The sequence below is a fragment of the Oryzias latipes genome, chromosome 16 (assembly GCF_053564925.1).
Source record: "Oryzias latipes strain Hd-rR chromosome 16, Olatipes_Hd-rR_3.1".
Taxonomy (NCBI): domain Eukaryota; kingdom Metazoa; phylum Chordata; class Actinopteri; order Beloniformes; family Adrianichthyidae; genus Oryzias; species Oryzias latipes.
This window is the reverse complement of record NC_136252.1, coordinates 20,504,925-20,517,254: the sequence shown is the minus strand read 5'-3', so window position 1 is coordinate 20,517,254 and position 12,330 is coordinate 20,504,925. Positions and strand designations below refer to the sequence as shown.

General features: G+C 38.9%; 1 protein-coding gene across 3 annotated transcripts in view; it reads right to left on the bottom strand.

Moving 5' to 3' along the window:
• The window catches only part of galnt1 (UDP-N-acetyl-alpha-D-galactosamine:polypeptide N-acetylgalactosaminyltransferase 1), a 42,064-nt gene that overhangs the window by 9,979 nt on the left and 19,755 nt on the right, over positions 1 to 12,330 (bottom strand). For all 3 annotated transcript variants that reach the window (XM_078932616.1, XM_023964017.2, XM_078932617.1), the window contains exons 3-8: positions 5,607 to 5,746; positions 5,346 to 5,514; positions 1,565 to 1,731; positions 967 to 1,094; positions 800 to 879; positions 408 to 578 (exon numbers count right to left, since the gene is read on the bottom strand). In XM_078932616.1, coding sequence (XP_078788742.1) covers positions 408 to 578; positions 800 to 879; positions 967 to 1,094; positions 1,565 to 1,731; positions 5,346 to 5,514; positions 5,607 to 5,745 — 854 coding nt within the window. In that variant the 5' untranslated portion in view covers position 5,746. The remainder of the gene's footprint in view (positions 1 to 407; positions 579 to 799; positions 880 to 966; positions 1,095 to 1,564; positions 1,732 to 5,345; positions 5,515 to 5,606; positions 5,747 to 12,330) is intronic.

Sequence of the window (12,330 nt, the reverse complement as noted above, 5' to 3'; positions counted from 1 at the left end):
AAAGAATATGGAGCATTATGGATATATTTTTTTTTTTAACTTTTTGACAAAGACAAAAACCATAACTGCCAATAAAATATTATGATTTGGTCAACCAATTATGCCTTCCATGTTTCTATGTGGCAAAATCAAACACACTGTAAAATAAATCTGTATTCATTTGTATCTATTCTTAGTGGTTATGAACAAGGCTAAAGTTCTTGGGATTTCATTCTTAAGTGGTTTACACAGTTAGTACATGACCATGAGAGACTGGTTATACTATTAAAATCACTCAGTTTGGCTCTGGAGGGCAATTCTTATTTCATGTGATCCAACAAAGACATTAGTGTGAGTATCATAGCTCAAGCAGAGATGGAACTCTCCCAATCATTGCTTAAAGGTTGCTTGTGAGGGATGAGACAAACCTGACAGGAATTGTGCGGTCTCCTTTACGGCGGTCCATCTCTCTCTGAGGCACAGGATACCAGCGGAAGTTGAGCTTCCAGTTGAAGCCTCCATATGTCATGTCGGATCCCGCCATATACTCAAACGTATCGTCGCTGATTACATCAATGATGGGACACACCACTGTTCTCCTGTGATTGGACACACGAGCACAATCAACGCGCGTGTGACCGCAAACGTGACTTCTTTTCAAATGTTTAGATTCTAATCGACAACATTAATTGTTAACCAGCAACATGTGGCAACAATAAAAACTTCAATTTTTATGAGCCACTACTCCTTCATAAAGCAACAGCCAGTAATTGATTAAACATTGAGGGAACACTCAACAGTGTGATGTACTTATGCGTACTTGTCTTGTTTGATGCGAGTTAGCAGAGGCTCCAGCCACCCCAGGGTGCATTCACAATGAGCATCCAGAAAGGTTATGACCTAGAAACATGTAAAGAAAACATTAGGCAAATTCAGTCCCCCTTAACACCAGCAGCTGATGTCACATATGTGCACTTATGCACACACTTGGCCAGTGGAAATAGATGCTCCTTTGAGGCGAGCACGGATGAGTCCGGACCGCTGCTCCATCCTCACCACTCTGACAGGAACTTCTAACCTTCTGACATACTGCTCCAACTGGCGTTTCAGAAAGTCTAACACACGGGAAACACATTTAAGACAGATTAGTTGCACACAGCAAAAGCTGAATTACTCGTGTCCTTTTTGCTCGAGCGTCTGGGTCTTTGCACACACTCCAACCTGAACTCCTATAAGGTGAGGTGGTGCTGCATTGCGATGACTGGGAGGGGGTGGTTGAGGGTAATAACCCAATGTAATCCCAGCGGCTGGCAAATTAAAGACCTAATCTCCCCCAAACAGGGATTACCAGCATTGCAGAGGGTGGAGCAGCACACACAGCCCTTAGACTGAACATGTTTGTGCTGACTTGTTGTTGGGCACCAACGCAGTCAAACTCGCACACACAAACTGCATTTGGCAATCCAGTAAAATCCCACAGCAGGTCTCAAAATATAGGTTAAACCTCAAATAAGAGGCAATGACAGAACTATCTGCACTGTGTGTATTCACATTGCCGTTGTTGTGTGGTTTTGTGTCCGTGTACCTCTCTCACTGGCATCGTCAACAAGGACAATCTCTTCCAGCAGCGAGCGTGGTGAACGGTCAATAACGGAGTGGACGGTTCGCAGCAGTGTGCTCCAAGCCTCGTTATGAAAGACAATCACCACACTGGTGCGGGGAAGATCATCAGGGTATAGCTTGTTCTTGCACCTATAAAGAACACAGTAAAAAAACACTAGTAAACACTGCTTCTGTGGACTCATCCAGAGGCTCTTCAGACATCCGATTTAGAGAGCTATAGCTGGAGAGGGTCAACAAAGGTTGCAGTCCACGCAATTACATTTCTACACCCAATTTTAGAGAGTAAAAACCTCACTGCCATGACAGCCGAATGCACAGATTTTTATAAAAAGATAGAAAATGTAAATAATTAATTACCCACAAACCATGGTTTTCTGTTTAAACCAATGATTTACTCTATGAAAGTGACAGCTTCTGCTCTGTCTGACAGACAGTGATGTGGACCGTCAACTGCGCTGAAGCGGCAGAACCTTTTCCTGGATTTGACAGCTACAAGACAGTACTGTTGGGCGCAATAAAACTCAGACAAACAAGACCAAGTCTGTCATTAATCCACTACTTCAGCATGTGAAAGCAATATTTTCAAAGAATTCGAACCAACCGCTGCTATGTGATACATCATTATAAAAGCCTCTCTAAAAGGAATGTTTACTGAAGCCTGATTTTTGATGAATCACATTTGACTCTTTAAAAACTCTGGCCTCAAACTTTTCCCAGTACTATCCTGTAATGTGTGACCTGAGTTTTCAAAATCCCTACTAGAGATTGGTTTAAAATGTATCCACACAAATGCAGGAGATAAAGGTGACCTGTGTCTGAAAGATTTATGATGTTTTATACCCAAGACTCTAAGAAGTAAACATATTATATATGCAGCTAATAAAAAAAAACAGTTGGTTAAAAACTAAGCTAACTAGTAAATATTATGGTGTAATAAAACTCATATAAAAAGAGGCAAAGGCCAGAAACAACCAAAAAAAATTGTACTTTCTAACATGAAACGATAGATTTAGGATGTTCTCCAGTTTATTTCCCCTCATTCACCAAACAAAGACAGAGCTGATACCACACTGATTTCCTTCCTCTGACAAATTTCACTCGCAGCAGCCAAATGGAATATGATAGCCCCAGATCAATCCTTCAAACTCCCCCCTCTTCATCAGCTTCACCCAGAGAACTGGAGTGCTTTGTTTGCCTCTGTTGCTGATTAGGACAAAAGGAATGCAACAGAGACAGAGGTCAAGTATACACTAATTCTGAGTGTGTCCTCTGGAGCACGATAGATAATGCTGAAATTCTCAGTCACCACAAGTTTGAGTCCTAGAGAATTGCAAAAAAGGGCACAAGGGAAGATTTGCTGTGAAAATAGAAAACTTTTAAAGCCCTCATGTCGCAATTTCCTGTAGCTTCGTTTACTTAAGTTTTTTTGGTGTGTATTAGATAACAGATGTTTTCATACATGCATGTTCAAATCATGTTGCAGATTTTAAAAACTTTACTGTAGTCCTGTGTTTCTCAACATACAGGGTCCTGGAATGACTTTTGGCAGCAGAAAGCATGATAATGGCTTTGAGGTTCACACAGAGTGGATTGTGGGAATATTTACGATGGGTGTTCAAACTGTTTCAAATTAAAGCAGCGTCACTATTACGACACCAGACGAGCAGAAAACATCAACTCCTCAAAAAGGAGTGGTCATGGAAAATGTTCTCTTATGCTGCTAATCCACCCAGCCACATGTGCAAACACACACTCACTCACACACACACACCAACAGACACACATACACCTGTAATGACCTCACACGGGTTGGTCTCCAGTTTAGTTTCAATACATTTTCTGATTCTTAAAAAGAAAAAGAAAAAACATTCAGACACAAGACCCACATGTGAAACAAGCACAAAGGTATGCATGCTTTTACACGCACATCCTGTTGACTGTCTTATCTCTTAGGAAAGGTAGATAGACAAGGGGTAGGTTGGGTGAAAACATACCTAGTAATCAACTCACTCAAAGCCTAAAACCTATTTCACGGATCAATGTGTTTTCTTTTTAACCTGTCAAGTTTGCAGATGCCTCCACGAGCCAGTCTTTTTCTCTCTTACTAAAAGCCTCCTTCACTGACCTGATGAGCTGCTTTCCAATTGGGCGAACTAACTTAGACTAATCTTTCATGCAGCAGACTGGATGCACGTCTGCCAACTCCTTTGCCTGGCCATGTATCGCCAAACACCTAGCAGTCTTCAAGTTATATGTTGATACATAGAATTATTTTCTGTCCTGTTTTGACATTGTCATATTAAAACTTTTTCTTTTCAATTTGTATGTATTTAAAGCCTTATTTGCTCAAAGAAAAATTGGCAAAAGCTTTAAATTATTCTGCAGTTGTATTTCTTTTTTGCAAATGCACAAATTATGTTTAAAGATGCAAAAACTTTTACTATATCATTTTACAACTGCATAATACTTTTAAAAGGAATACATCTTTGATAAGTAAATTGTGCTTGACCGGAGTGCAGTCATTTTAACAGTGCACATCTGTAGTCACCAAGATTTGGTCAAAAATAGCCATAAAACTAACCCCATGCAGCCAGGAATGCATTTCATTTTGCAGGCATTACTACCAATGTGGTTACCATCTGCCTTTGTAAATTGTAGTTCAGTTTGGGACCGTTTCCTATACTCCAGCTGCATGCAAATGAAGTTGTTAATGCAGTCAGAGCACACAGCCAAACATGTTTAAGGTTGCAGCACGTCAACACTCTCCTCAAAATAACTGACTGACTGACTGCACAACACAGCAATTGGGATTGAAGTTGTGGCCTGAGATCACAGGAAGTGATAATGATGGGAAGAAGTGATAATTCTGACATGGGATCTAATCCACACTTAGATCTAGCAGAAGCCCAAAACATTCCACACCAAAACTGCTTTAATCAGAGAAGAGTCCAATGAGAAACATTTGCTGAGTTCTGTGTTGGTCTGAAAGGATTTTTCAAAAACACGCTGCTAAAAGTCAAAAACTTACAGTTGAAATATAAAAAAATCAGGAGGATAGAGAGGTGAAAATGTACCAAACAGACAGCAGAAAAACCCAAACAGGAGTCAAATCTTTTGGAAGCGTTTGGCTTTTTGTCTGGAGTCTGTTGGCAGTGACATTTTCAAAATGTCAGCTTGACCATCTTGCATCAATACTTGGCCGACCAAATAACCTCATTATAATAATACTAGTATTCGTTGATTTATTTGTTTGCTGGTCACACAGCAAACTTCAAAGATGGTATTGAGTGAATGACCCATATATTAAGCTTATTCAAATGAGCGGTCCTGGATGTTTATCAGGATTTTCTGCTTTCCCAATGGCCTTCCCAGCCACCACACTGACTATTTCATCAACGCATTATCAGAGTTTAATGCCCTCAGAAAAATGTGTTGTGCTTCTTATCTTTGTTCCATTTGGCATAATAATTGTCTATCCCACATTGTTCCATAAATGCATTTAAATACTTGACATTTACAAATATATAAATGAAATAACAATTCCAGGACTTAACATCAGTCCATAAACCCCAACTTTACCATTTATGGCTAATGTTGGCTTACGGAAGTGTTTTTTTTTTTGATAATGACTCCGGTCAAACCCTACTTTGTAATTTTAACCAATTTACTTATCTCAAGTAGAAAACTAAGAGTTTAGCTAAAGAAAGTAGCAGGGAAGACGAGTGTTTTGCCAAAATCCTCACCCCTCCAAACGGACGTCAGGCAGCGAACGATTCAGAGCAATCATTTCAGAAGCCATTAGGTTGAACTGGTTGATTTTAAACATTTCCTTCATCTTCTCCTGGTTCTCTTTAGGGATGACCACTGGCTTCCCACCTTCACCAGGTCCGTCTCGCGGTCTGGACAGGGAGTCTGCAGTAGATGCCAAGACATTTTGTATAGACCTTCTTGTGGATTTTTTTTAAGTACCAGATATGAGTGTATATGCTGAAATGTTTACGTACCGGCTCTCCCAGGCAGTCCTCTTTCCTTCTTGTCGTCACACTTGTTGCACTCGCTGAAGTAGAGCAGAATGAACATGTCCAGCATCACCCAGACCAGGGAAGTGGCTAAAACCACCTTGCAGTAGGCAAACCTTCGCATCCTAAAGATGTCAGGAAGAAAAGAAGAACCAGGACAGAGAAGTTGAGTTATGGGGGGAAAAAGAAAACATCTGGAAGGACACAAACCATTACAAAGTTTACCAAAGCGAGTCATCTCAGTTTCTGTATATTTTTTCTGATTTTTAAGTCTTTCCGTTTCCCTCTTAAGTGTACTCTAAACGTGTTCATTTGTCTCATCTTCGACTAATCCTTTGGCTTTTAACTCACAACTATTTACCAGCATTTCTAGTTCATGATCTTAATGCTGAGAGTCTAACATGAGTTCCGTGCAATGCCAAATGCAATTCTAAAGTCAATTCTAAAGAGAAGACATGAATTTAGGCCAAATTTAGCATCACCTAAAGCAAGCTGAGTGTTGCAAATTCTGCCTAATTCAGTTGACGTTTTATGGAATCTCACAAACTGCTGAAGATAAATGCATGCAATTTTAAGGCCAAGTCCCCCATAGGGGCAATTATATGCATGTTCCTCCAGCCTGATGAGCATATCAATCGCCTCTTTGTACATCTAACTTACGAAATCCCTGAGTGTTCAGTGCAGTGCGACACACATTCACAGGTGAGCGCACACACAGCGGGTAGAGAGAGGAACCGTGATAGTAATTGCTTCTCTTTGGTGGGCTGTGAAAGACAAGACAGCCACATTAAAATTCCACTGCTCCCTCCTTTTTCTCTCCTCCAGCACCATCTTGCAATGATCCCTCAAGTTGCAGCAGCACGAGCTGAGGGAAGAAAATTAATTTGGCCACAGATATTTCTCTCATACCCCTGGGAGAGAGGGAAAAAAAGAGTTGGTGCATAGCTAGCTAAGCTTGGCTTAGTTAAGCTTTGCTTAGGCAACTAAGGAGGATGGAGAAATGCAAAGCAGCATTTCTTAATTCTCTCTGACAGGATTCTGGTAATATGGAATGTAAGAAACTGCAGAGAAAGTGAAAATGTGATTGTTTAGTGGGAGTTTGTCTCTGACTTGTTGATGGAATAACAATGTCCTCTCAGTACATTGTAAGTTTTTACAGCTACTACATACAGTATATTTCATGCCCTGCCGAGCTGTTAAAAAGTCAGCACTTTGACTTGACAAAGGAAACAGATAAGCACATTCCTTTGGAAAATCAGGTGCAGTAACAAGTTTCAGTAGAAAATTTATGAAACAATAGCTAACATCTTTTTAGATTTAGGTCATTTCCATGGACACTGATGTCACATCCTGTCTTCAAAGAGAAGTTAAAAGCAGTGGGATGGATCTTTCATGAGCTAGATACAAGCCCTGACACTTGGATTCCCACTTTTGATTGATATTGCAAGTTAAAAATCTACCTCTGTCATGAATCACAGAGAAAATAAATGTTTTACTTGAAGCTAAATTGCTCCTTACCTACTGAGATAAGTAAGAACCGAGTAGCCTCTTTGGTTGATTCATTTGAGCAGAGCCAGAGCTGAAGGAGAGCTACAGAAAACTCAACACTAGTGTCATTTTATCACTTTGTAGTCTTAGAAACTTTCCGTGGCGACAGCTGGGATTAATGACTGTTTTCGACATCACCGTTTATCATCATTGTCTCGTCCTGTTCAATCGACAAAGACCGCAGGGACAAACACACCAGCGTCCCACAATTTAAGTAATCTAATAATGTTGTTTATTTATACCACAGCTGGAAGGGGTCTGAAATATGTATTATCTGCAGTGTGTGCTTATGATTTTAAATCTATTGGATTATGATTCCTAAAAAGAAACCTTTGTATTTGCCTCTTTGTTGTGTGCTCAGTGGACATGGCATCAATCTGTCACGGCTAGCTCTGTTTAGCATAAATACATCTTACTCTACAATTTATTGTAATTTGCCGGTGAGTTTTCTGATGTTAGAAACTTGACCTGGACGCTTCTCCATTTCTTTATGTTTATTAGATGTAATATTTAGAGAGCTAAACAGGCTGGAGCCGCACCACATGCACTTTGGGTTGTCACCTTAAGAACTCTTCAAGCCAGTAAAAATAACTATAAAACACTGTTGCAAATAATACACTGTGACTATAGAGGCAAGAGAAGTGGATGTTTATATTGGGATCATTTTGAGGCCAATATAATGGTGAACACTAAAAACATTCTCAGCTAACCTTGTCAGTTTAGATAAAGTGGTCTCCTCTTTACTGCTTATAGATGGGCTGCTGTAAAACTGCTCTTCACACTGCTTTATTGTTATCATTTATGTCTTTTCATTGTAAACACAAATACCAGCACAAAACAATTTTTGGTAGTTTTTATTTATTTATAGAACAACAAATACTATACCGGTACTTCTGTTTCTGTATTTTTACAAAGACGTTTATTTAAATTTAAAAATCTGTAATACAAATTACTGTATTTTCTGAAGTATCAGTCGCAGAACCAAAAAAAACAAGCACAATAAAGAAGAAAATAAAACATAAAAGTCGCTCTGGAGTATAAGTCGCAGTTCTGGGAGAAAAGTGCAATGCTTCTGAAAAGAATTAGCCAAACCCGGCGTAATGCTGACTTCTCACCAAACAAGATTTATGCATCAAATTCACGTCTGCTTCCTCTTTTTCAACATGCGTCAAATTCGGTGCTCAATGCTAGTCCTAAACATGTGTTCATAAACTAAGCAGTCCTGCCACGTGTGGGAAAAGCTACCGTCAAGTTTTTAGCCTCATAGCTACATGGAAACATTGACTGTTTATCTGATTTATAATGCACCGAAGACATGAATGACATTCAGAGACCAGGTTTATTTATTATAAAGAGCTCTTCAAAATGTGTTGGTAAGCACGTCTCCATGTCTGAGTTCATGGTGTCATTTTGTTGTTTTTTTGTGTGTGATCTTTATCACCTACTGCAGGAGCTGCGTCTGAAAGACGCCGCTTTCAGTATTTCAGAGATATAGTTATCATTTTTAAGGACTAGCACAATAGTTTCTAATTAAATTATTGAGTCTTTAAAACAAACATATTCCATTTGATTTTAAAAAGTTGTAGTATTTGTTCATCATATTATTTTTTAAACTGAAGCTGTTCAGATAAAGGAGACCCTCTCTTGGAAATTTTTCCAAAAAAGGCACACTTTAATTTTTTCCTGTTTTCACTGTCATAAACTATCTTGAAGGCTTTATTTACTCGTTGAAATATTTTTATTGTAAAATGATCAAAACTGTCAGAATTGTGTCAGTACTTTTTTTTTTATCATTGCTTGACAGACATAAACCTAAAGAATTAAAAGATGGTATTATTTTTATGACTGCTATAAATGAATGGTCACTAAATGAAGGCTTGCACTTTATTTTTGAACTGCTGTCTCTAGGTGCTCAGCTTGAGGAGAATGAGGAAAGAATTGCAGATGACATCCTTGCTCTGCTCTATACTCACAACAGCTTCACCCCCCGTTTCTCCGTGTTAAAGTGTGGGTGTCAGTTAAGTTCAAAGAAACCAGTGTTCAGCTTGAAGTCTTTTTCAAACAACAGTATATCGCTGCACTCTCCCCTATCCATTAACATGTCGGGTTCCCTCCATTTTTTTCTTCAACATTTTCATTCTGGGCATCACCCACACTCTCAACCAGCCTCCAACACCCCCCAAGTCCACCATTTCATTCCTTTCTTGGTGAAGCTGTCCTTCAAGTGTGGTTGCCATCACTACTTCCCGACAAGAACACAATTTCCCCTATCACACACTACTCTGTCTCTCCTCATCTTCCTCTCCTGCTCTCTAAAACTTAATCCCCCTTTAGAGATTGCATAACCATGGTTTCTCAAAACCACTTGGAATTACTCAGCGAAAGGACCCAGAGCTTCACTTGAATTGCTATTTACAGATGAAGCTGAAGGGCCTCTCTTCTGCTGATTTTATGGTTATATCTACCAAAGAAAATGAAGAAGAACAAGGAAGATAATACTCTGTAGGAATGTCATGTGAGAATGATTCATGTTCTCATTAACTGTGATGGTTTATTTGCCTGTTCCAAGACAAATATCTTTTATATTTTTTAAAGGAATGAATGACTTTAATTTAACCATATTCTCTGCTCTGAAAAACACTATTAAATCAGTAAAACAATTTCTGTTTGAAGTGCCTTTAATGGGAACTAACAACAGTAATTAGGCTACTGAAGTCTGTGAGCTGTCCTGGTGGCAAATAGTTTACAAGACAACACTGATGGGAGCGCCGATTTTCAGAGCAGTCATAATGTCTCTCAATTGGAGCAGAAGGTGCAGGCTAATACTAGGGGAGTGAAATAGAACAAGGTGGCCCGAAGCCCAATCTTTATGGCTTTTTATAGAGATGCTGAGACATCCAGCCAACTCTAGCAAAAAAATTTAAGGTCACTTCATATCATGGCATAACCTTGACTGCTAAGTGCACAATGGTCCCATAGAGGAAGTAAAACTAGACACAATATGAAAAAGGCTGAGGGATAGTAAGATGTGCTATCAGTTCATAGAAAAATAAATAGATAATCTACACTGCTCCCTAGATATATTCACAGAACACAAATGTTTATTAAATGTGTGATTTCACCATATTGCCATACTGTGTTCAGCCAGTTAACATGCATATCAAGCAGCCATTTTTTTTATCTGATTTCTTAAGTTATAGAATTCTTCAAGCAACCTGTAGCCCGGATAATATTTTTTCCTTTAACCCATAATGAAAATACATAAAATCAGCGCATGCAAGTTTCTCTCCAGAGAGCTAGTACTTAGCCGATACAGATGTGCATGTCTTAAAGTAGATTCTACAATAAAAATTGTTGCTGGTGCACTACTGGTGCTGTTGACCAACAGGGTGCGGGTGGCAAATGGTGGAAGAATGATAGATGTGTTTATAGGCAGAGTAAGAAAAAGAAAAGCAGGAGTGTAGTCTGACATCATAGCATATGGTGTGTAGGAACACTGGTGGTGAGGAAGATGAAGAGCACAAGGGCAGACCAGAGGACCAAGTGATAGAAATTGAAAAAGGAGTGTCGTGTGGATTTTTTTAAATCTTAGAATTTGGCAAGGATTGTTAGATTGCCTTTTAAGTCTGTTTTGCGCTTCTAGAAACCTAGAAATATCTATTAATATGCCATTTTGACTCAAGCAGAGGGAAAACTTTTCATTCAACCAATGCCAAGCGTGACACCACCCAGCTGGAGACTGGCAGTGCTCCTTCAATAAAGACATTTCAATAAATCTTGCATACTTATGAGTTAAGTTAGCCACAAATACTACAGATTACAGAAAACCATTAAATGTTTTAGATATTTTTAAACCATGCCTATTTATTATCAATGTATTCTGCAATGCTAAAAACCAGACCAATATAGCCAGCCTGTACTGCTGTGAACATGGTCTAACTCAGGATGTCACAACTCAAATGGGAGGATACCAGCTGTTCCCTTCTCGATGGTTCCAGAACAAAGGTAAAAATAAATAAGGAGAAATGAAAAGCACACTAAAACAGAAAATCTATTCTTAAAAGTTGAACTTAATAAACAATAAAACAGTAATTAAAAGTCCATCCATTTTCTAAACCCGTTTTATTCCTTACAGGGTCACAGTATAAACAAAAACATTTTTTAAAACATTGGAAAGTTGTAAAACTGTAGCTTGCAAATCTAAGTGACTGGTGGTTTTCTGCATCTTTTACATTCATTCTATTCCTGAAACACCGACTTTTTTGTTGTACTCTAATAGGCTAAACAATCAATAATGACCTTTTCTTTTGAAGCACTGCTCAATACCATTTTGGAGAGCTCAGTGTAAAAAAACATAAAGTGTAAAATAGAAAACTGCCAGTGGCAGTGCAAAAGTCCCATTTGAAATTGATTACCAATTCAAAACTTGGCTCGGGAGTGAAGTGGAATTAAAAACTTCAATCTCCAATTACTGGGGCATTTTTGGCCAAAATCAATACACATTAATGCCACAGCTGGTGGTCCCTGAATGGTGGAAGCGATTGCAGCTGCCTAGCAGCCGTCAAAGAGTGCACGCATTAAAAATCAATAATTACAACTGACATAATACTACATAAACCACTGCATCATGCCTGCTAGTCTTTTGACACCAGTGCACTGTAATTGCTTATTTAGCTGGGTTTTCTTTTTTTGTTTTTTTCTGGACTGTGTAAGTACAAAGCAAAAGAATCAATAACTGGAATAAAGCAAGACTAGTTACACCAAATATGCACTTGATCAAAGACTGTGCATTCATTTGGGGTTAAACGCTAAAGCAATAACACCTTGATCAAATCCTAACATTTACAGCTTCAACTAACCTGATTTGAGCTTGAAATTTTGCGTTTGGCCAACTGACATCTGGTCTGCACGATTATCCTTTACACTTGACGTTCTCATATTGTTCCTGTTGTGACTTTTGCAAACACGACAGAATTTACACAGCTCAAAAAAATTAAAGGGAACACCTAAACAACTCATTGTTACTCCAAGTCAATCTCACTTTTGTGTAATCAAACTGTCCAATTACGGAGCAACTCTGACTGACAATCCATTTCCCATGTTTTTATGCAAGTGGAACAGACAACAGGTGGAAATAATAGGTAATCAGCAAGACACCTCA